The following is a 25911-nucleotide window of genomic DNA, read 5'->3' as shown; positions in this document are numbered from 1 at the left end:
ACAAGAAGGAAACCGAACATAATTTTAAAGTAAAGAATGAAAGGAAAATGCTATTTAAAACTTCTGAATACCTGTTAATACACACCAATACAAGTACATAATGAAATGTTCTGGAGCTTTTTTATTAATGTTCCTATTCAACTCAAACAAAGCAAGGTGGTTGGATACGTATGCATACCTTTCTCTGTTCATTAAATTCCACAGTTTGTTTTATCTACGTAGCAGAGAGGGCTTTTTATCAAAGTCAGATTAAAACTCTGAAATAATGTATCTTAAATTAAATTAATTATACTGTAACCGCATATGAAGTCAAGTAATCTTAGTGCCTTTGCAGGTAAGTTAGAGCAGTTATGCTTAGTCGAATAATTAACGGCTGACTATTAGCTTGAAAGTCACCTCCCAGAGATTTCCATTCCATTTGAACTGAGTGAGTCACCTCCAAACTCACAGTCAGCAGCCTCGCACCTCACAGACAGACAGACAGACTCCCACCTGGCATACTCGACGTGACGCGAATTAATTACAAAATCATTTCTGCCCCCTTAATGAATTAGGGGAGAGAATCAAGTGCTCAATTAAATGATTAGGTTCTGAGCTACAGCAAAGTCTTTGCAAATTCCAGTCAAAGCCAGAGTATTAGAAGCAATCTGCCTTGAACAGACCTGACCATTGTCCCTTATCAGGGAGCTGAGTGCTAGCATTTTCCTATCAGTGCAAGAGCTGGTACTGCATATGTTTCTCTCCCTCTGTCTCTCTGTCACTCTTTCTCTCGCTCTCATCATTATTGTTAGAGCTCCTTTTTGTACACCATCTTCCGCCTCCTCTTCATTTGTCATTCTTCATTTCCCTTCTCCTCTCCCAACCACCCTCTCCCCCACACTCTCTCTCCCCCCTGCTCTTGCTCTGTCTTTCTCCCTCCAGGCAGCCAGGGAAAAGGAGAGCTCTCAGGCCCAGCTGAAGGCGCTGAGCCAGCAGACTGAAGCAGCCCGCAGGGAGCTCGCTGAAATCCTAGGCCGCTTGGCCCAGCGCGAAGAAGAGCTCCACCGCAAGGACGTGGAGCTGTCCGAGACCCGCCAGCGCCAGCTGTCACTGGAGCAGGAAATCCGGGAGGTGTGGGGTTGAACATCCGGAAATGGATAATATCTTTCAAATCACCAGAGACACAATGACAAATGTTTTTTTTAACTTAGAGAACTTTAGACTGTGGTTCAGATTTCATTGAACAATAATTTATTGTACTTTAAATTTGAATCCATCAGCCTGTAAGATTTTACCATGGATCACGATAGAAACCGTCAGGAAAAGACACTTTATTCTAAACCCATTTTCACTGAAAAAATCAAATCAAATCATAATGACATGACAATTCTTGGGGTCTTTAGCAAATGAACATGTTTTCTTACATCTGAAGAACAAGATTTGTAGCCCAGGCATCTCTGCAGCACAACAGTACTACATTATAATGCTGTTTGTCACACATTTTCCTTTATCAAAAAACTTGCAGCTGCAATTTGAATTAGTAGTTTGAATATATTGATTAATTGCGCAGCCCTAATTCAAGACCAGTTTAACTCAATCATTGAAGTTGTCTCAATAGGCATATATCAATTCTCTTTGTAGAAATGCTTGTTAGTGGTTACAAAAATGTTGTCTAACCACAGACATGGCTGAAATGTTGATGTTGATTTGTTTTGTTTAGTTTGAAGTGGTAACACAAAGAAAAAAGAGTTTGAAACAAAAGCCTTGGTGGAAAAAGTTATCAAAAGAGCTTTGATCAGATTCTAACAGAGCTCCTAACCCTAGGTGAGGGAGGCCTCAGCTGCCCTGCAGGAGGAGACTCAGCGTCAGGCTGCTGTTCAGGCAAGACTGGAGGAAGAGAACCAGAGGCTGGAAGAGCGAGCTGACACCCAAGCCCGACATCGTCGGAAAGACCAAGATTCCCAGGCTGAGCTCCAGGCCGCCCTAAAGCAGATGACCTCAGCCCATGCCCAGCTAGCCCAGCGGTTGTTTGAGGAGGAGAGCTCCAAGAAGGAGCTCCAGAAGGGCGCCTTGGAGCTGCAGGCCAAGCTGACAGCATCACAGGAGGAGCGGGCTGCACTGGGGCAACAGCTGCAGCTTGAGAGAGACGTGCATCAGAAAGAACTGCATAACACGAAGGCGATGATGGAGGACAGCAGGACGAAGAAGGATCGTGAAGTACAGGACATGCTCAAGCTCTGCAGGCAGGAGCGGGATGAAATACAAGCACACCTGAAGGAGGTTAAGGTAAGCTCTTTCATAAATATGCTCAGACTATTTTAATGTACAATTAAAGGTAACAGTGTGGGAAATTAGGAATGTTTCAAATTATCGGCAACAGTATCAGCTGATATTTGCTTTGTTGACTGCTGTCAGCCTAGCAGCAAGTAAGATGACATTCACAGATTCATGTTTATCTGTTGTGTCTTCACATTCATGAGGTACTTGCTTGTGACATTTGTGCCATTGACTTGTAAGGCTGTGTAAGAACTGAAAAGTTCTACTCACTGAGCAGATACTTGTATAGCGGACTGAAAAGGTTTTTAAAGCAGGTACTTATCAAAAAAAGAATCTTTTCTCTGTGAAGAAGGTTATAGTAGAGATTGTTCAATATTGAACTGAATTTGTGCTCCAGATAGTGTAATGAAGGACTGAAAGACGTTTCTCTTGTAGAGTAAATGTGTACCTAAATCCAGCAGCCAGTTAGCTTAGCTTAACATAAAGACTGGACCCCCAAAAACTACAGTGTAATTCAAACACTGGATTATTGTTGGCATTGGACAGAGCCAGGCTAGCTGCTACCCCCTGATTGCAGTCTTTATGCTAAGATAAGCTAACCTGCTGCTGGCTGTAGCCACATCTTAATCATACAGACATGAGAAGAGTATCAACCTTCTCATCAAGCTCTTGGCATAAAATGTAATAAGTATATTTCCAGAAATGTTGAAATATTCCTTTAAACATAGCTAAAGGCCCATCTAATAGAGCTCTGCTTGATTATGTATCAGATGTGACACACAGTCACAGTTTGTCAAATCTTTTGAGTTGTCAAGGTCATAAGCCGACCAAAGAGATTTGCACCCAGGCATGGATCACAGGGTGCCACACACTAATTGACATTTAGAGTATCATTGGCGCACACTTCAAATTCAGCACAGGGAAACATGCCTCAGCCACTAAACATCTGGCATATTTCCGACTCAGCGAGACACAGACAAAATCCTCATTTAGAGTAATTTTCTTCATTGGCCGGGGCTCTGTCCTCTGAGTGCGGGTGAATCGAGGATAGCTGAGCTGTTAATGGTGTGTGGTGCCCCGTAGATCCTCACGGCCATTCCAAAGCTCCAAGCGTGAATATTTAAAAACCCCCGATATCAGACCTCAGAAGTCTCATCAAGGCAGTGCTGGAGATAGGGGACTCCACTTGACTTACTCCCCCAGCACCCCTCCCTTCAATATCTCCAATGATGAGCCCTCATGGGTACATTGTTTCTTAAGGGGCATGGTCCTCGCTGATATGGTTGAGTTTAGCCCATTAGCTGTGCTGAATGGCATTAATATCTGGCATAGCTCATTGTAATGGTGTCATTTCCGAGCACGGTAAGGACAAGGGCGTTTGCGAGAATGTTTTTAAGTACTCGCCTAGGGGTGCTGCAGATGTCCCTAAGAAGCCCACCCAATATTCACACAGCATAGCCAGAAGCCTGTGTAACGTTTTTGATACAGTCAACTGTCAGAAAAAGCTTAAAATATTCGTATTTTCTTGTCCTTGTCCTCTCAGTCTTGATTTCTCCTCCACTCTATCTTCCCTCTCACTGTCTCTCTCTGCCTTAATCCCTCTCTTACTGCCACCCTCCAGTTCTAATTTTGCATTTTCCATCTGTTTTTCCCCTCTCTTTGCACTTCCAGCAGTTCTGTTTTCCATTTTTTCTTTGTTTGTGTCACTCCTGTCACACCCAGTCGTCGGTCAGTGTTGTTCATTCCACTGTGCTATATCTTGAACTGTGTGAGATGATGTAATCAGTGTAGATTGAAAGCTAATGTCTGAGGCTGGATTTGCTTTTGCAAAGCTGGACTGAGACATGACTTAAGGACTTCAGAGTCTTTGCTATAGCATTTACCCCCTTGCCTTGACCTATTACATGATGTTCTCTGACACAGAATGTCATGTCAGTCCTTATTATATATATTCACCCTGTACCTGCCAGATGTGACTCACAATTTTTAACAAATAGTGTCTGAAAAATTTGGCATGCTGCACAAAGCAGCATCATGTCATTGTAATCACAATTTTTAAAACAAATTTGCACCACTTACTCATGCTCCAAGTATATTTTTGGGCTTGGAAATCACATTTAAGTTGATATTTTTGCAGCAGAGAAACCATCAGTCCTCATTATCTCAAATTATTGCATGTGTCATGGCCTTAAACACATCCTCTCTCTACCAGGCAGATGCAGCGTCAGACAAGGAGCTGTGTGGGGCGCTGCACATCAAGTTGGACAGGATGAAGGATGAGTGTGATAAACTGGCAGAGCAGCTGAGCACAAAAGACGAGGCACATGCGCATCTCCACAGAAAATACCAGCTACTCAAACAGGAGCTGGATGACAAAGTAAGCCCTGCCTCCTTTGCCATGTGTTGACTAATATCGGATGATGTGAAACTTTCAATAAATGCAGAGTATCCGTTGTCATATCGGGGAAGTCTGTGTGCTCAGAAGGAGTTTTGAAATATCCGTGCTGATTCTAATTAATCGTGACAGACGAAGTCCAAGGACATTAATATGAAAAGAATTTAAAGGGTAAGACAAACTGTGCAGACATCAGCAGCCGTTGTAGTCCCAGTTTTAACAGAAGCCTACGCTTCACTGAATGTGCATTACAACTTATTTGATACCTTTATGTAGCACAAGAGGATAAAAGAACAAGGCTATGTAATTTTGCTTTGTAAAGATAACAAGATAATGAATGTGTAGTCTAAAGGATCGGCTGCTCACACAGCAATCAGAAAGGTATTTTTGCTTTTCAGACATGGCTGAACAGGGAGCTACAAATACTATATAATAATATTAAAATGTGACATTGCTTTCCTTCCTTCCCTTTAAGGTCCAAGATGTCTGCTATGGTCATGTGATCATACGCACGTGAGAATGGGTCAAAAGGTTAAGTGCTGCCAATTCAGCACTATTTTTAAAGGGGCTTTATCAATATGCCCTTAAGTGTTTTACAACAGCAAATGAGGTATTGAACCCCTCTTCACCCCTCTGACAGGCCCCTGATATTGTATTTTTGGGGGATTCATGTATTGATTTGAAATCGGGTGAATGGAGAAAAAGGGGCTCTTATTAATGTAACATGGGTGGTTTATTATCCCAGGGACAGGACCTGTGACAGTGTCCCTTGACAGCACTGATCAGTTGGTTCCTGTGCTTCGGACATATTGATTGAGTATGTGCTGGTAGGGACTCTGAAATTATTGACAGTGCAGGCCAGAGAAGCAAAGTCAAACAGGTCTGTTTGTGTGAGAGGAAGCTGAATGGCTCTCTTGATGCTCAAGGTTGTCTTTCTTTCCGCAGATATATTTTACAGTACACTGTAAAAACGACTGGAATTGATCTTGTAATAATCAAAGCTGGATCTCTTTGCTTGCTGGAAAATCTGCTGTAATGATTGCCCCTATATTCTGTCCTGTAGGATTCAAATGATGTAACTGAAGAACCACTGACAACGAGCGCTAATTTGCATCCACAATGTCCCACTCAGCTCTCTCTCCTCCTCCACAGGTCAGGTCAGGTGAGCGGAGACGTGCTTCAGAGTCGGAGCTTGTTAAGCTGGAGGAGAAGGTGTTGCGGATGGAAGCAGAGCAACAGGCAGTCCTTACCTCCATGGGTGAGGAACTAGATGCAGCTTGTCGCAGCCTGGCTAGGAACGGTGAAGATAAACTGCAGGTATTTAATTAATGACATCATACTTAATCCAGTGTAGTTTCCTGTAGTTTGTGTGTTTAAAGCTGCATTTAGCCGCTATGAGGCAGAAAGACGGCAAAAGAAAATTGCAGAACCGCAAGGCTGATATGCCACTAGCTTTTTTACACATTGCCTTTTTACACACTCAGCAGACGCAGAGCAACATGAACATTCTGTTGGAGTTTTCCCATATTGGTCCGATATTGACTCGCCTATTGGTTCTGATGGTCCACCAACTCCTGAGAAAAATATTTGGGTCTTTGGTTTGCTAGATGGTCAGCTCATGCTGAGCAAGTATCATGTACTCGCCTCTGAGATTGTTTGCTGAAAATGGCTGCCTACAGTTTTGTGAAGGTGATGTGAAGGTTGTTGAGAGCATTCGTTATCTGTGTGGGCCAGAGAACCAAAACAGAGAGGTAAAGGGTGAACAGAGCTGCAGTTTAGCATTCATTTTCAGTATGTTTGGCACTACAAGCTACTCTCTATCATTATGCAGTCATTTGATCCAGTTCCAATATCATTACTTTTTAATGTCAATATTTAATTTCCTAATTCATTTTCATAATTAAGTGGACAGCCTTTAGAAACCATGGGATGAAGCCAAAATGGAAGAAAAACACAGGAGCTGTCTGGTTTTGTGTGTCAGGTTCTGTTCACCCAGCGCGGCTTGGTTAAAGTGCTGTGGGTAAAATCCCTGAGAACTTTTATGCTTTCTGTCTATGCTACCTTCATCTGAGCACACTTTTTCATATATACGACTGCCGGCCTGGCTCTACTCGGTTTGACTCAGTGCGGCGAGGGTGAAGGATTTGCATTTCGACCACAGCTGGGATACCTGCTTGAAGGTGTGTCTTTAATTAATGACACACTTGTCTCTGTCCCTGCAATACTATTGAATAAGCAGCATTACAGGAAAAACATTACATACATTTCAGCAGTAACTAAACATGACTCCCGAAATGGCTGAAAGAAAAGATGACGAAACAGCAGATGTTTGGTTTCTCTCATCTTGTTTACTTTCAAAGAGATTCAATTGGAAGGTAAAAAGAACTGACAGGTTTCCTGCACAGACTTGAGTTGAGTATTGCGACACACACTTGTTTGAGCGGGGGGGTACTTGTTATGGGTTTGCTGCAGTCGTGAGATGTCACCAGCCTGCTTGAACACGGGGTGGGCACAGCTTGGCCCTACTCCGGAGCAGATCCATCGTGAGCGTAACTCCACTCAACTTGTAAAAAAAACAGTAAAACTGGTGATGGAAAAGCAAATCGGTGTGGCTTGGTTTGACTTGCCGTGGCTTAAAGTGTTAGTGGAAAAACACCACAGGACTCCAATTCACAATTTTTCTCATCATCGACTAATCTGCCGATGATATTTTCAATTAATCAATTAATCATTTTGTCAATAAAATAAAAATCCATTATAAATTCCTAGAGCATTGAGCAACAACATCAAATATCTTCTTTTGGCCCCCAAGTATTTAATTGTCCATAATGTAGGAGAAATTCTCAAATTTTGGCATTTCTTTATTGCCACAGTGTTTTTATTTAAATCAGAAGATACAGCTTCACAATCATGTAACGTTCTGTATAGCTCGCTGTACACAGTAACTGCTGTATTGACTGGAGAAAAGGTGATATATATGGTACATATATGCACCCATATACAGACATTTGTACACACAAAAAATACGAACGTATGCAGTAGAGTGGGGGTCCGCAGTCTGCATAGTCTTGACTGTGCACTGTCGTTGTAGTTCTGACGGCACGTGTAACACAGGAAATGTTACTGCTGGAAACAGCCTAGAATATTATCTATATGAAACTCTTAAAGTTCAGCATAGGGTAACATGGCTCAGCCACTAAACAGATATACTTATTCAAGCATGGTAAAATGTAGTAGAGTTTTCATCTAAGTATTAGCAGTGTGCACAATTTTGAAGACCTCTGAATGTACAGTACGTGCATATTATATAACTAGCCTGGTAGATGTTAGGTTATGTACATTAAAGCACATATTTTGCACAGTGAAGTTTTTACAGTACCACTGAGAAACTTGAATGTTTTACATATATTCCCTACTGGACATACCCACACACTAACACGTCATGGGACAGCCCCACCCCACCCTACTTGCTAGCAGCTGGCTTTCCTCTGCTGCTCTAGACTAATGAACTCAGCCAGCTCTTATCTGCTCATATAGATTCCCCAGTCTGGTTCAGCAATGCTGCAGTCAGACATGCGAGAAAACGCCTCGCCTCATCTGTAATCTGTCATGTTGAAAAGAAGTCAAACTCGTAAGTGATTGGCCTAATGAGGGAAATCATTAACAGTTAAAGGCTGTATTAGGTTTCAGTTACCTCATGGTACCCTCCTTCCTCCTCTTTAGAAGCACTAATGCGAGAAGTTTTACAGCGCTGCATTGAAGGTAGAGGGAAATGAATAGATGTAGTGCGCTGTCAGATGGAAGATTGGGTGTTTGCTGTATGCTGACAGTTGATAAATCAGATGCCAAAAGAAACAAAATGCTAAGACTTCTTTCTATAAAACAACAAGTTAATATTCACGTCTTTATACAAGTCTAGAACCTACACTTAAACCTTGTGAGATACCTCCTCTTGGGTTTCTTTCCTGACCCTGTCTGTCTTCTCTTGTCTTTCCTTGTGACCTGCGACCTGTCCTCACCTTCTTTTGGGCTCAGCTGGATCAAGTGAGTGCACACCGTGTAACTGTAAAGTTCTGTGTTTGAGTCCAACCTGGGACATTTGTCACGGTTTGTTCTTCCCCAATCTTCCCTGTCTTCCTTCACTCTTAAAAGTTTAATGGAGTGAAATGCCACATTGGTAATCTCTATAAAAACATCTTGCTGTGTCCTTTCCACTTGATTTTTGCCTCAACATCTCTGCATTTTGCTTCCCTTCAACCCCTGCCATCTTTACCTTTTTCTCAGCAGGAGGTGGAACAAACAAACTGTAACCAAAGACACACAGTCACAGATTTACCCGCCTTCTGAAAGAGACGTAAAAACCACGCAGTCACACATTTAAATTAGCAGTGGCATACTCTTGGTTTCCACGGCAGTGCTGCTGAGAAAATAGTGGCATTTCTTTCACTTCAACCCCACAGAAAGCACTTTTAACTCCCAGCCTACTTGTTCAGTTTTTCAACAGTTTCACCTCCTTTTTGTCTGCCAACTGCGCAGAGCTGCCTTTGATGGTTCGGGTAAGAGTAAAGAGATAGAGAGGCATGTTTTATCCTCCCACACAGTCACACGCTCTGCCATGTGGTCGTACACTCCCCGAGACTGGGACCTCTGCACAGCGGTACTCCATTGCTGTGCTTTGAGCTGCTGTTGCAACAACTTGGGAAATTCATTTTGCTTGGATCTGGTTTTGAGCGACATCTTGAAAAAGTTGCTTGACACCTGTGTAGTGACAGTGTTGTTTTCCTATGCATAGGACAGAAAGAATCCCAAAAAATCCTGCTGCTTGCTTTCCATGTCTGTTGATCATGCGTAAACACCTTGCCACAAGGGTGCACTTGAACAAACGCTTGTACTTTTTTGTTGACTTGTTTCATGGCCCTGTGTGAGTTTGTATGTATGAATTTGTGTTTGTTATGAATTCTGGATTTTTTTGTGTCTTTTGCTGTGCAGCAGGATGGGATTTGTGGTTTGCTCCATCTGTTTGTGTGTTAGCAGGTGACAGGAAGTTCCCTATGAACTAGGGCTGCACAATATATCGTTTCAACATTGACGCAATGTGTGCATGCATAATAGTCACATTGTAGGATGTGCAATGTCAAGTGAGGCAATTTAACACAACACACTGCATGCTACTACTTTTTGCTGCTCGACATAAAAGCAAAACTCGCACGGTTCACATTCTCTGACTAATCTACGAGAGATGTTTATGTAATATTACATAATTTAATTTGATTTAAGGATACGTGGGAGTTTGATGCTTGTGAGTGACTATTCATGCACAGTGAACCAAAATCATTCTTGATCAATTTGCTTTGGTTTTTCCTATCTGAATCTTGAGTAATTAATTTTTTCCAAATAGAGCTATCCAAGTTATCTGGAGGAAATTCCCGTATTTTTTCAATATCATGCAGCCCTACTATAAACGGATTTGCACAAAACCCCTTGCAAGGGTTAAACGTGGGGCCAAGTAGCAATCATTTGCTTTTTATATTCCACAGGAGCATGTCATGTTCATCTAATAGGCATGTAACTTCAAACTGATTCATGTTAACGTGCTAGCAGCTTGCATCTAAGGCTAGCTATGCTAGTTGGTCAGTCACTGTTTCGCTCCAGACTGAAATAGCTCAACAGGTATTGGATGGTTGATATGAAATTTGGTGCATATATAATGGCTCAATCCAGAGTGTCATGACATGATGCCATCAACTCATCACACTGCAGCACTTGAACAAATACAAGTTTAATGTTTAATATTTTTATAATGTCACCTTTCTTGGTTATCTGTGCCTTAGTGTGATGTCCTTCTCTTCCATGCTTATTAGTATTATGTCTGCACCTGCACCAAATTAGTTGAAACTGCATCAGTGAAACGACACATATTAGCTAGTTGGTTCCTCTCCTCTCTTAAACATCTCTGCCTGTGCCAAAAAACCTGCGAAGCAGGGGTGCCAGGGGAGGGCTCCGTCAAAAAGCAAGTAAGAAGGACCAACTTTTGCCATACTGCAACATGATGAAATCCAGCTAATCAGTGCGGTGGTAATTCAGATATGTGCCAAGTGTTATCTTTGAAAGATGAAATAATTGCTGCTGTTACAAGTTTCCACTTGTAAAATCCTGTGTCAGTATTACACACCGCTGTGCAGTCCTTCCCTCTGGTAAGCCTCAACTTCAATTTTTTAATCAAACTGGACTTCCTTGGACCTATTTCATTTGTACCTGAAACAACACACCTCTACCAGCACAGCCCCCTTCATTTTTATAACTCAGGGCCGTTTTCGGTATGAATGACTGCTTAGTCTTGCTTCATCATCTCTTCTGTAGACATATAAAATGACCAAGTCTCCATTATTTGCTAAATCAGAGAGGGCAGTAGGTCATGGGAGAGCTTTTTCTCTTTGGATCAAGCTGCCACTTTGAGTAGTCCTGCAGGCTCAGTGGTCTTTTGTTGCGTATCAATTGCTGCTATTTCTCCATGTTTCCTGTCTGTATCTCCACTGTCATTATTCAAAAAATGGCAAAAAAAACCAACTACTTTTTGTGCTACCCTAATGGCCACTGTAAGGACAGAGATCTTATTGGCTACATGGAGATACAATGGACATTTCGAATAGTTAAATGTGGCTTGTGTTTGAATAGGCATGTCTAATGTTCCATTTCAGGTCCTGGCATGTACACATGCATTCATCCCCTCATGTGAAACAAGCTTGTAATGAAGCGTAGACAGGACTGTTAACCTTTGGTGAAAATTCCACATATCAACAGTTGCAGTGTTGGCGGAGGAGTGCTTTGAACTGAGTGCCATCTCGTTTTGTGACTGTGTTTATCTGTGTATCTGAGTGTCTTTTTGTCGTTAGAGTGGGTTTTCTCTGTGTGTGTGTGCGCGTGTGGGTGGGTGTGCGTGCATGTGTGTGTGTGTGTGTCAGCAGTCATTAGGAGCTGGCAGACAGTCAGTTTGTATTGCTGATGCTGACAAGCTTGTCTGGGCAGGATGGAACATACTCCCTGAGCTCATTTTTATGACACACACACAAGTTCTGTGTGTAGGTGTGTGTGCATGCACCAGCGTGTGTAGTGTCATAGGCTGTTTAACACACACGCACGCCAATTTAAGTTGGCAGAAGCTGTTCTTCACAAAGTTAAGGGTTTGACAGGGGGGCTGCTCTTCTGTTTTTTATTCGGTTGTTTGTCCATTCACATTTTCCAATACTATTTTATTTTTGTCTGTTTGCATTTTTTTACTTCTAGGATGTTGCTTTATATATATTTGTGTCTTTTTAGACAACCTATACATCCGTAAAATCCCAACCTCAAGATCTCTTTGCACTCCTTTGCATTGTTGGCCTTTGGAAGAGCATCTTTTTAATGCATGATAACAAAGACAGCTAAGCTCGCATAGCTAATCTTTGTTCTACTTCTAACAGGCGATCTCCCAGAAACCTGGATTAGTGAAAGACCCCCACCGCTGGCTTGCTGAGACAAAGGTATGATTATTACATGCAGTAGTGCTGCCTTCCATACAAGGGATTTTTCTGATTAATCACTTACATAAGTGAGAAAACACAAGATGAAGCATGTGACACTATTACCACGAGCATCACACGTATATACAGGCCTAATGAAGGACAAAAGCTGCATAGAATTTATGTTATCAGTTTTTCCGCCCTTGCAAACATAGAAGTATTGTTCCAACCACATATGGTTGCATCGTTGTATACATTTCTGTATGTTGCTTGTTTAAACAAACATTTACTGTAGTGTGACCTCGCAGAGAAGATGATTTATTGTGGAAGAAACCACTTTCCTCAGCTGTGCACTGATGTGTGGTGAGAGTCAGCAGTGATCATAATGAAACTATGAAGTTCAGGGATTTGTGACAGAATATGTTTCCATAATAATCATAAGGGCAAGGACAACTGTAAATTCCACTACCCTTACAACTTCAGTCATAGTGCGTTATTTCTCGAGTTTTCATTCCTCTGAGCCAGCATCGCTGTCAACGTGACGTTCTCCTTTAGTGAGCCTCTCTTTTAATTAATGAAGTTTGGATGCAGTTTTTTATTTAATGTATTGCCTTCTTGCAGTTATCTTCTTCTCCTTTGCAGCAATGGTTGCCTCCTGGCTTCTTTCCAAGACAAATCAGTTCCAATTTCATATTTCAATGATGTGCTCCACGAAAGAAACATGTAATTATGGCTGTGGTGGTGATGCATGATACTGTGTTAAAATGTGTTTGCACAATTCATAGTGTTTATCACCATAATGTATATCTGCTGTCAGAAAGCTTTCAGAGCACTGTGCATGTACAAGAACAAAACACTAGAGAACAACAGAGATAATTAGCTCCCTAGTTAGCCATTTTTATGTTAGGAAAAAATCTACATATGATTTACAGGCTTATAGAGTACAGTTAGAATTCCCATTTCACCAATCATTTTGCATGGGTCAAACAACCGTTCGAATGAAGCATTGTAAATGTACATTACCTGTTGCATTGACAGTGTGCTCCACACCACTTTGACTGGGCCACTGTGTTTTCTTACAGCTTTTATCATACTAATTGTTGAGGTTTACCTGAATACCCAGTCTGCTCTGACTGGTCAGCTCATACACACCTGAGCCAGCACAGCTTACAACAACAGAGCAGCTGTGCTAAGTTAATTCTTATGTGCCAGGACATGGTGATGTGTGATGTCACAGAGTAACAGAATTAAAGACTAGACTACTGACGAGATGTTTCAGGCACTTCAGGAGCAGTGTTTTCTGTTGAAGGCAGGAGCTTCTGTTTGTGTAGACTGTGGGATTTTAAACTTTCAAGACTTTTACATGCACAAGAACCTATATTAAACACAGAAGAAAAGGAATAAAACAAAAATAAAAAGCATAATAGGTCTCCTTTTAAAACAGAATAAATACATACAAATTACAAAAATGATAAACAAACAACACTTAAAACGGTTACATTCAAGAGCGGAGTTGTTTAAAATCATAGTTTTTAATGGCTCTATAGGTACAGTTGTGTTAAGTTTTAATGTGTGTTGCAAGAAAACTTAAAGCAGTGTTCCCAGATTTATTGTTTGCATGCAGGACTTTATTCGACAATCGCTTGACAGCCATTAGCCAAGCGCTTTAACAGGTCAAATAATTAGCATGGGACTGATTTAATAAAGAAATGATTTATGATGGCATGTTGGTTTCAAGAGAATTGTAAACTCGGAGCACGGACAGTACTGGAGCAAAAAGCCTTTGAAATAAAAGAGAAATTAAGATGTATCTTCTCTATGAAAGAATTTGGCTTCCAAGGGAAAACAGGATTCCCCTGTGATTTTCTTATATCAGGCAGTTTTTGTGATTTAATTAAGGTCCTGTGATGTCCTTTGCATTAATTAGTGTGCAGACTTCTACATCAGAAAAACAATTGGTGCACAGCCCTGTATATGAGTATGAAAGGAAAAATTGTTTAAAAGAAGGTAGGTCTGAAACGCAGAAATGTCCCTAGTAATGCCTCTTTCCTAATGCTCTGATCCCCTTAAAATTTTCATATAAACTTGACTGTAAGAGCCCACAAAGCCCATCCTTCTTCACTCCTGTCAAAAGCGATCATGCATTGATTTTCTATTCATTTAACCAACCAGACCAAGCTCCGCTGGCTGTGTGAGGAGGTGCATGAAGGCAGCGTGAGAGAACGGCGCCTAAAGAAGCAGCATCAACAAACCCGGGATCAGCTGAAGGCACTCAGGCAGAGCCGGGACTCAGAGCAGACGGCTCTCCTGCAGCGCCTGGACCAACAGGAGAAGCTGCTGCACTCGCTCAGCACTGAAAAGAGAGGTACACGAACAGTTGCGAATGAGTAAAATACCTGCACGTTGATTTCACTCAAACTCAGGAAGTAAGTAAGAATGTAGTGTATGATTTTGTGTCTCTGTGCATGCCAGTGAGTCATTTACACACCCAGTATAAAATGTCAAAGCACAGCATCATGTGAGGTAAATCAGGCTCTGTCGTCTTTATTAGGCGGCTAATACCCGATTTATAAAGGAAGCGTTGGACCTGAAATTCTTCGGTTGTCCATGCCTGTTGAATTTAAGACATTGAAACGACATGAGTTTTTACCATAGCAAAGCTCTTAATGAAAATAAAGTCATTCCTCGACTGTTGGACCAGTAGTCCTTTTGATTGATACAGCCTAGTCAGACACTGACTTCCTGTTTTCGTCCTCACTCATTTACATTTTAATCATCCCGTAATTAAAAGCAATTAATAATTAAATGCCTGCATATTACTGAAGTCTTTTTGTCACAGAGTGTTAGGTTGTAATGGATGCTTGTTAAAATGGCCGTCTGTGCCTGTGTATCAGACGCATTGTTTTTGAGACCGCGCACACAGGCCTGTCTATTTATGATTACAAATGTTTGAGAGAGCGTCTTAATGTGTGTGAACTGTGAGAGTTCTGTGGGAAATGGTCTTGTTTTTCCCCATCCCAAGTCCCATTTTTGACTGAATTTCTCCTAATGAGCTCTAACTGCCGGAGGAAGAACAACTTGTTTTCAGTGCTTCATCTGAACAATACAGGGACAAGGGCCTAATTTGTGTTCCATTAACGGAGAGAAAGAGAGTTAAAAGACACAGTGAGACCATAAAGAGAGAGAGAGATGTAGACATGAACAGGGAGATAGAACACCTGTGCCAGAGATAATCAACCGCCTGTAATTTCACTCTGTTTTTTGGCTATAGCGGTAGTATTGCACCATTTAGATAAGACATCGGATGATCCGGCCTCATCTCCAGACCCCCTTTAGAAACACGGTTCACTCTGTCTTTAGACGCAATCAGCCATTTGACACAAGTAGCCTCGTCTGTCTTCACTGCAGGCAGAAGCACTGATATGGTCTCTGTAGTAATTAGACTTAAGAGTAATCTGCATGTCACAACAGCTTCAGGATCTGGTTATATGAACCAAAGGCGTGCAAATTAAGATTTTATCAGCTGTGCTTTGAATGTGGCTTCTCAGTAAAGTGGTTGCTCAGCTGCTCTCTTGTTGTGATTATTGCAGAGGAAGACAAGACGTACAAATCCCTACCATGCATGAATACGTACATTGTGATGAGCGCAAATGACCTGATGTATTTGTAGCAAAATACTCAGCCATGCAATGAGGCAAACACTAAATTATATTCAAGTTTACCTGTCGACATCACAACTGATTGTTGTTTTTGCTGCCTGTTATATTAACAATCTGGAAATTGTTTTCTTATGAGATTTATTATAACTACTTGTCTGCTCATCAGTGTTAATGTCAGCACCCTGCAGAAGCCTTGTGTGATATACAGTAATTGAGTGTCAGATTGTAGTTGCAGTCTTTTAATCACTTGAGCAGGGCTCTCTAGTGGCCTTTACTTTTAAAAAAGGGCTTCCCTGCATGTGTAGGTAACGGCAGTTCTAACCTTATAGGACATAACCAAAGTTTAAAGTGAGATGTGACTGGGTGTTTGTCAAACATCTGTTTGTCCCATAGCCAGAATTGGTGTTTCGCTAAGAATTAAGTCAAGTGTGTTGGCCAGTGTAAGACGTATGTTTGTTTATACGCACACCTGCTTGAGGAGATGGAGATTCAGTCACCCCCAGGTAATTACATAGTGAGCTTGGGAACACCCAATGAGATATCAGTATGTTAATGTATGTGTGCAGAGCTTCTCAGATTGTTAAAGAATCCTCTCTGATTCTCAGTTTGTATTGGCTGAGTCATGTTTGAAGCTGTCATTAATAGTGCAAGAGTTAATTCAAACAATATATTCATCAAAAGTCAACACAGGAGGTTGGAACAATAAGATTATTTTTTTTTGGAAGAATAATACTTTATGATTATATTTCATAATGATTTTCTTCTTCTTTGTTATTCTCACAATGTGTTGCCACCATTTCATTAAAACTTATAATATTGTGGCATTTGCTTAATAGAATTCTGTTTCTAAATGAAATCAGTTATTCCTCCAAATTAACACCTCATTAAACAAACAAGCAGTGATAGTGATTAAAAACAATTTGCTGTTGCTTTCAACAACAAACACACACACAGTCTGTCTCTCCTCCACCTGTTCGGGCAAGAATAATCGAGACAGTCGAACATATTTGGGTGAGTGGCATTCACCACACGACAGTGACACTAATTTAATTTTTTTTGTTTTGTTGATATGCTCGGAGGTTTAGTGACTGAGCCTACTTTCCCATTCTTCAGAGATTGAAATTGGTAAAACAGATCATTTTGGGTTATTTAGTTATTTAATAAACCCTTTTCACAGCAGACATTTTGACTTGTCAAAGCAGGAAAGTCACAGGTGCAGGCTTTATTCCATTTAGTTGAGCTTGTTCCATTTTATCCAGTACCGTGCTTGCTCACTCTGACATGGCTAACTGGGACACTTAAAGGAATGGAGCCACCTTTAACGTTATTGGTCACACCTGTGCTTTTCCTGCTTTGACAGTGAAAATGTCTGCTGTGAAAAAAGCAATCTGCTACTTATTTGCTATATTTTATTGGTATTGACTAGACTTTGAGTGCTCCCTCAAACAGTAGAGCCGTTTCTACCAATCCTAACTGTACAGCTATTTGCTAAAAAGGGTCAGTCCCTCGCCACATTTCTCTACAGGCAAATTCAACTCATCAACTGCAATGTTTTTTTCAGAGCTGTTGGAGAGGAGTCGCGGGAAGGAGGAAGAAATGAGGAGCCTTCAGGTTAGCATTTTATATCTTTATTAATCCTTATCTGATTGTCTGTTCATTTGTGTCTGTAAATCTGCACCATGAATGATAGATTTTTAATATCCAGCTGGCCCTAATTTCGATTATGTTGCCAGAAACAGACAGCTGGTACTATTCTGTTTATGCACCACATTGCCTTCAAATTCTCTTTCTGTTTTGCATATCTGTTGGGTTGTTTTCTGAGCAACTGCTGGGCTTTAGTCATCTGAGCTCTGTGATGCAGTGCTGCACACATTAGTACACAGCCACGGGCCTGACAGGCTCCTTGCAGCCTTGCTTGGACAAGTAGCTAATTACTGCAGACACGAGGCCTTGGAGTTTAAAAGCCACCAGAGGCCTTGTCTCTGTCTTTCAATACTGCAGCATCTACATTTGGCAGGCCACCAACTCACCTAGTCTGGATTGGACTGGCCCCCAGCACCTCACCGGCCCTTTCCTCACCATTAAACAGCGAAACACATGCTCACAAGCACCCACACACACACACACACACACACTAAAATGTCTGCTAAGCATTTGTTCTTTCCAAAGGTGTGTTTGTACCTCTGTGAACGTGCATGTGTTTGTGTTGGGTACCCGGGTCCCATCTGTGGCTGCATGATGGCACCTGCCAGAGCTCGTGTGCAATTAATCAGCCCTCTCAGACCCAGCCGAGCTTTTAATTATGAAGGATGAGGAGAGAGAGATGTAGAGAGGAAAGACTGATAGAGTGAGGGACGCAGACGAGTAAGAATCTGGGAGGGGTGTGGGCTGAGGAAAAGAAAGTACCCTTGTTACAAACCGTCAACACATTACAGGCAGATGGGGGAGAGGCAGCCGGTCGGGGGGAAGAGCAGGTGTGTGTTTGAGTGGCAGATAAGAGGCATAGCATCACTTATGCATCGTTAGAGAGGGAACATCAGTCAGGAGCTGGATGAGCGGCGAGAGCGGTTTGTCTTTGTGTGTGTGTGTCGGTGTGTGTGATAAGAAGCCTGTTGTGTGCTACAGACTCTCCCTAGCCCCCCTGCGTTTCCGTCCCTTGGTACCTATTTGTTGGAACACTATCCCTCTCTTCTGTCACTGTTCTCCCACACACACTGGGTTTCTCTCTTATTATCTACCATTTTGAGCAGTTACCTGGACTTACTGTCTGGGCTCATTTTTATTAGTTTGAGCCTTACAGGTCCCATATTATGCTCATTTTCAGGTAAAGTTAACACACTGTTCTGAAAACACATTATTTTGCTCATACTGCACCCCTATTCACGCCTTTTCTGTCTGAACACTCCCGAGAAGCCCAGTTTGCTCTGATTGGTCAGCTCTCACATGCCTGAGTAGACAGTACCCACTCACAACCTGCTTATCATGGATGTGTGGCAAAAAAGACATGGAAACCTTACATTCTTTGGACCTTGGATAACTCCACCAATTAAACACATTTAGGTGTGTTTACAGGTCTTGGGGAGAACTTCTGCGTATGTGAAAAAAATAACAATAAGTCTTTTGTGGCTCCAGAGGAAGCTGCATGTAGTCTGATGAATTTCCTCCAGTGATGTCACTCAGTGGCAAGGTTGCATTGTGGGAAATGTAGGCACCAGGTTTTGAAAAGGAAAACAATGCATTAAAAAAGGCTGTCTTGATTATTGGTTTGTCCATAAGGACAACAGTGTTACATGAGTGCAATGCTAGACCAGAGTCTACATTACCCACAATGCAACAGCCACTGAGTGAATTTTTGTTCTTTTAACTTTTTCATAATCTAATTGTGCTTTGGCAACACAAATAAAATGGGTTGCCAATAAAGCCTATTTATGCCTAAAATATGTTACTGGTGGCAATTTATCAGATTTCATGCAGCTTCCTCTGGAGCCTCAAAAGACTTTATACTTCTTTTCACATATGTAGTAACACACTTTCATGTGTAAAGTTGGAGTTAACCTTTAATTTGGTATTTGATCTCACTTTTATATGTATATAAACTGCTATTCCTGTTTTTGTGTCTTAACAGGACCGTGTATTGGACCTAGAGATGGTAAGGTTTGATTTCTTGATTCAAAGTAATGCATAATAAAATTGGTATATATATTCAAGTTTAAATAACCTCTTGTGAAGTGAAGTGCCCTGGAGTTGTTAAATCAAGAAGTCATGTTGACTTTCAGCATGATTTGACGCAGCTGTGTGGGCAGGTTCACCTGAGGCTATGTTTGTTTAACAACCCATACAAAGCTTACGGAGGGTTGGAAATGATTGCTTTAGTCAAGGCTCAGAGCTCTGTTAATCATCATAAGTCTTACTGATGGGGTTAAGAACCAAGCTGTACTGACAGTACAGTATTGACCTCACCGTCCACACAGTTAATGTTCACCACTAACATCCTTAATCAGCAATTAGATGTCAGCCCAAAATTACTTAGCACTACTGAAAGCTTGTATTGACCCACACGCGTTTTACTCACTTGGGGAAAAAAAAAATGGATGAAGCTGTCCATCCATCACAATTATGTTACCACTTTGAATTTTCAATTAGCCGCCGTGAGAGAGAAGAGAAAATACTTCGGACCGCTTGAAAGTCCAATAATTTTCTGCTTACCACAACAGCACAGCGGCAGGATATCCTCCAGTCAGTGTGGGTAGTGCGGATCAGCCAACAGTCCTGCTTGTATGTCATTGTGCCTTTCAGTGTAGCAATCAGTGTGACACCTTGTAACAACCAGTTCTTTTGATGCTTAAATGCTCCATCTGAATGGGGAATGGGAAGGCTATTGAAATGTACAGTGCAGGCATGAATAGAATGGAGTGCTGCTGGAGTACTTACTCAATCAAAGATTGCACTGAGTGAGTCTGTCGCAACAAAAGTCCTCAATTAGCTTTTGAATCGAGCAGGCGGGATGACATCATGGCTGGCAACATGTAGGCTTGAGCACACCATTATTAGTTCATGCTACAGTGAATATGATAGAAATCAAAAGGAAATGCTTGTATAACACTTAATAATAAAATCATTAATAAATTGTAAATGTATAGTCAATTAAATTATAGTTTATCATTATTTGACTGTTAAACAACCTTTAAATGTGCTTGATAAAAGGTTTATAAAGCATTTTTAAGTGTTTTTTAATAGTGAAATAATGAACATTTCACTCATGTTTAATTATTATAAATTCACCATATATTATATTGAGGTGATTTTAAACCAGTGTTTGAATTGGGATTGTATAGACTGTGAGAGATGGGCTAGAGATGGACTGGGAGCAGAAAACAACCACTCACTCCATTCACTCCAGCCGTGAACCTTTTTTTACCTATCATACCATATAATAGATGAATCTAGACTGATCTGCCGGAACTCAAATGGTAACAGTTACTAGGCCTGAAGTACGGCAGGATAAGTACTTAATTGAAAGTTAATTCAAAGAGAAGAGTTTTTAGCTTAGATTTAAAGGCCTCAACTGAGTCAGACTGTCTGATGTCAGCAGGGAGATTATTCTCGAGAAAAGGGGGAATGATAGGAAAAAAGGCCCTGCAGCCCGCTGACTTCTTTTTAACTCTGGGGAGCCCTGTATTCTGAGAGCATAAAGCAAGGGATGGGAGATAATGAGATCAGACAGATAATGAAGGGGCAAGACCATTTACAATTTTATAAGGCGTGTGAAGCACCTTAAAGTCTGATCTGACATGGATAGGGAGCCAATAAAGTGAAGCTAAAATTGGTGAAATATGATCACATTTTTCTGGGTTTAGTTAGGATTCTAGCTGCAGCGTTCTGAACCATTTGCAGATTTTTAGTAGTAGTGAGCAGTAGAACAGACAACAGCACGCTACGGTAATCCAATCGAGACAGAACAACAACATGAATTAGGATCTCTGCATCAGCCATGAACAGAGTAGACCTAATTTTAACTATGTTGCGTAGGTGGAAAAAGGCGATCTAGGTGATTTCTTTAATGTGCTGATCAAAAGGGACACAACAAAACAGAAAAACAGTATCAGCTGTGTACGCTTGTTATTTGGATAGTACATCCCATTATCTCTGCAAATACAAAGGCATCAGTGGCCGCCACAGAGCAGTTAAAGCCCACGGACAGCAGATCCAGCTGTGCAGCCATCATCAGTAATCATTGCTTCAGGTGACCTTTGACTGGGAACAACGTCTCATTTTACTGAATACGTGTTTGATCCATTATTTCGTCCTTGCATCTCTTTCTTTCATCTTTTTTCTTGGTCGTAAATAAGAAGTGCTGAGGAACAAGGAAAACAAATGAGGGGAAGGGGAGGTAATTAAGGGAACTGAGATGTAGCCCCAGTATTTACCAGCGGTAATTCTCCTTTTACTATTTAGCTAAAGCATTGCAGTGCTTTCTGCTTGTCCCTTACATGGTAATTCATGATTTTTACTTGATTTCTTTGTTTTTAAAATGATGCTAGAAGACATTTATAATTAAAATCATTACACTAAAACATCATCTGTGGTCTTAATGCTTTTTTTTAAGTGCTCATTCAAAGAATCACGTCCAGATGAATGACTTTGGATATTTTTTTTGATTTATTGTAGCACAAACACAGATTTTGTATTGAGTTCTCAGTTAAATCTCTCACACTGTCATGTTTTTATTTGTTGCAGAATTAAATGGCTGCAGTTAAATGGCTAAATACCAATGTTAGACAAACCAAGAAGCTAATATTTGCTATGATAATGACCGGATTTTGTTTTGGTGTGTGTGGTTTACAGAACACACGAGTGGCCCTGAACCACTTGGAGGCAATTCCAGAGAAACAATGTCTGATGGAGAACTTCAAAGATTTGGAGGTGGGTTCACTAAAAGCTTTTGTTGTTGAAAATAAAGCAGTTTAATGATTCTGAAACAAAGTCCAAAGCCACCACTCACACTGCCACAATTTCATCTCTGGTACCTTCACTTTTAAACAGATTCATATTGATGTGTCAGAAAACTCTTTTCATTTGCTGCTGTTTAACATCAGTCCTGTCCTCAAAGGGACAAAAACTCTGAAAAAATATATTTCCTCCTCAAGCTGGACTGTTACTCCGTGATGACCCTGCTCCCGTTGCACTCTACATGGTGTCAGGGTTTGCTCATAAATTACAAAACTTTGTGTCACATTCCCTTCAAATCCATCTTTTCAAAGACTTTTTGCTGTACTTGGTTAATATGGTCTGAAGAGAAGTGTTTCTTATTCATTTACTCATTTTTTTTACTTAGTGAAGTTGTGTGTTGAGGTTTATTTTGAAAGTTAATCTTCCTTTGAACTGTTCTTAATATTCTTTTTCTACGTGTTTTTTTTCTTAAACCATGATATGAACTGGACTGCGGCTCAAAAACCAAGGTCTCAACTGAAACATTTATTTGGAGAATCGTTGCACCCCTAATAAAATACAGTAGTTGAGATCCAACTGTAGGAGCAGTAAAATATGAAACATTAATACATATTAAATAAACCGCATGCAGAGAACCACCAAGGAATAGTCTTGTATTACATTTATTATGTGAATCAATGTTGTGTATTCATTTCAGTGATGTTCTTTTATTATATATGAGGTTAAAGCCTGAGGTTTAAATGCTCAGTAGTTTTCGTCTTTTTGGCCTCGTAAATGACAATTGTGTCTTTGTTGCGGTCGACTGTTATGACACAGGCTCCATTTTGTGCCTTCAGGAATCACAGCGACAGAGGGAAATGGTAGAGCAGCGCTACACCAAATACAAAGAGATCGTCTGGGACCTACAGCACCAACTTGACGAGTCCAAGCGCAGAATCCAAGAGCACAGAGTACGACACACACACACACACACACAGCCGACAGATGTGATTCTGTACTGTAGAAAAACGAGCTTTATAATGTTGTACAAGAGGCTGCACTCCCCAACAACAACCCACACTTTTTTCTATTTCAGTCACTAATTGCACTGCTTTGTTCAACAGCAGCGGTTTGGATAAGGATAGCCTGACTTTGAGAGCCATTTATGAGTCTAGCTCGCCCACACCAGTGCCAATGTGTGCACTGCACCTAATTTGCAACTTGTATGAATAAATGAATAATTTCACATGCTGGTAATGCATCATGGATGGACAGAGTGGGACGAGCTTGAGCAATGGCACAAATGTACACTCAAACACAACCTGAATTTTACCAGTCACTTTTAAGTGCTACAGTCATTCTCTGTGCCAGAAAGCCGTCAAGGGGGCCATCAAGACATCATTGTTGACAGCTGATTGCCATCAGCAGTTTTCAACCTGCCCTAAACAGCTATACAGTCACTTTTTAAATGGTTTAATCTGCCAGATTACCCTGTTGGTTTGCCAAAATGACTCCCATGTCGAGCGATAAGTGGCGATTGCATTAGTTTAATAGCTGCTGCCCACCCGAGGTTTGTTTAGGGGAAAAGGATGGATGGAGTGTCTTTACGAGACTTCCATCTTGATCAGTGTCAGAAATGCCAATAACAACAAACAGCTCCACGCTGAATGTAATAGTGGCTCTCTGCTTAAAAACACCTGTACTCTCTTCAGACAGGACATCTGTAACGTTGATGATCTATGTGTACAGGATAAAAGAAATCAAGAGACAACAGTGACCTTGTAACAGAATCACAAAATGTTAGGAGAAATATTTTCGGGCTGGGACACTATTACCTGCATGTTTACAGGCAAATAAATGTCTTTAAAAGCAGCTTTTATCAACCGGGGGCGCACACAGTCCATGGAGAAACTCAAATCACTTCCCAACCAGAACATTTTATCGGCTATATTTGTGGCTACATTCTCAGTTGGTCTGTCACTAAACATCAGTGTCATCGAATTTATTTCCCTTGCTTGTTGCAATGACAGGTCAGTAAAGCTGGGCAGCTCCTCGCCCCCCCCTTAACACAGCAGAGTTATGATGTTTTGAGCTCAGTGCTAACACCAGCATGGCAATGTGCTCACAGTGACACTGCTAACATGGTGATGGTGAGCAGGTACACGTTTACAATGTTAACATGCTAATAGTTGCTAATTAGCATGAATCCAAAAATACAGCTGGGAGAGATGGGAGATTATTAGTTTTGCAGGTCATAAGTCACAGTATTAGACAGATTAAAATTGATGTGATTATGCTGCTTTTTTAAAAAAACCTGTTACATTTATAGATTTTGTTGTCTGAATGACTAAAAGCTACAAACAGTTTTGGAATTTGTCCAAAAGCTCGTCTCAGCTGGCCACCGTGACACGGGCTGCAGTGTAATCCTTGTGGGCAAATTCGATTGTCAAAGTAAGTCCTCTAAAAGTGCTTAATTTTGCCACGACAGCACCGTGTCTGACAGCATTATGGAAAGGATCTAGAGATAGACCTTTTTGTTAAAGGGTAAAATCCTTTTTGATCAACCAGAAACAGCTATGACATGGCTTTTGTGAAATTAATTTATTTACAGAAATGTTATCCTTGTAAAACACAACTTATTTAACTCTTGGGTGATCTTTTCAGTGTCCCAACAATCACAAACCCTGGTTAGGTTAAAATAAACCATCAATTCAACACGTTGGATGTGTAAATATTCTGGCTGTAGAAGCCCCGCTGCCTCTGATGTCTTGACCTCCCTCTCACTCCTCTCCCGATATTTTAAGTGAAGATTTATTTCAACCTTAAATGTATAAAACTTCATAGTAACACAGCAATTGTTGAGATGTTCGTCTGTATTTGTGAGTCTGGCAATGTAAGAGTGAAGCTGACGAGCTGAATCTGAGTTGTACTGTGGCCAAAAATGTTTTGATTTGTGTGTTTGCTGGCACCACCCAATAGATCTAAAAATATCACGTTTTCTTTTCCTTTGCACGTTCTTTTTTTCTCTGTTGTGTAACGTGCATTACAGCCACACAGTGCTGCTACCTGAATGCTTTTAGTCCTGTCAGTTACTGTGTCCTCCTGTCTTCCAGGACGAGAAGCTGGACGCCACTTCCAGGAGCCTAAAACTTGCTGCTCTTTCTTCCTCCATCAAAGGCACCAGCACGTTCCTCAGCAGCACGCTGAGATCTGACACCCTGTGTGAGTATTTATATACTGAAGCTGCAAAACCTGTGCTCTGACAGCTTATCTATGGGTCGGTTTGATGGTAGACAGGTTTTTTTCTGCATCTCTGCATTGCGAGATAATTTGAAAACATGTCCCTGTATTTAAAATAGTTTTGTCTGTATATATCTGCACTGTGGCAGCATGGCCTAAAATGAAAATCCAGTTTATTTTTTGAGACACAATAATGTTCGTCATTGTTTCAGCACTGCTGAAGTCCACAGTTCACTGTATCTTTACAAAGCTTAAGTTGTGATATACATAATTATAGGTGATAAAGTTAAGCCTGACAGTCTTGGAGCACGGTCACTTCTCTATTCAGTATTTTAAAATGTCTCTCAGAGCTCAAACTTTCCATCACTGCTCTCTGGAAGTGTGTATGTCTGTATCACTGCCAGTGGCTCAGAGCCACAATCACTCGAAGCAC

The 25911-nt window shown here is 41.1% G+C and overlaps 1 protein-coding gene across 1 annotated transcript in view; it reads left to right on the top strand.

Moving 5' to 3' along the window:
• The window catches only part of LOC141017606 (centrosomal protein of 128 kDa), a 40474-nt gene that overhangs the window by 13565 nt on the left and 998 nt on the right, over window positions 1-25911 (top strand). Inside the window, exons 14-24 of the mRNA XM_073492310.1 lie at window positions 922-1110; window positions 1804-2265; window positions 4469-4633; window positions 5804-5968; window positions 12112-12171; window positions 14323-14515; window positions 17371-17420; window positions 19435-19458; window positions 22155-22232; window positions 23096-23209; window positions 25352-25460. Coding sequence (XP_073348411.1) covers window positions 922-1110; window positions 1804-2265; window positions 4469-4633; window positions 5804-5968; window positions 12112-12171; window positions 14323-14515; window positions 17371-17420; window positions 19435-19458; window positions 22155-22232; window positions 23096-23209; window positions 25352-25460 — 1609 coding nt within the window. The remainder of the gene's footprint in view (window positions 1-921; window positions 1111-1803; window positions 2266-4468; window positions 4634-5803; window positions 5969-12111; window positions 12172-14322; window positions 14516-17370; window positions 17421-19434; window positions 19459-22154; window positions 22233-23095; window positions 23210-25351; window positions 25461-25911) is intronic.

This window comes from Pagrus major, chromosome 22 (assembly GCF_040436345.1).
Source record: "Pagrus major chromosome 22, Pma_NU_1.0".
Lineage (NCBI taxonomy): Eukaryota > Metazoa > Chordata > Actinopteri > Spariformes > Sparidae > Pagrus > Pagrus major.
Note: the sequence above shows the minus strand (reverse complement) of the source record. Positions and strands in the feature narration are given on the sequence as shown.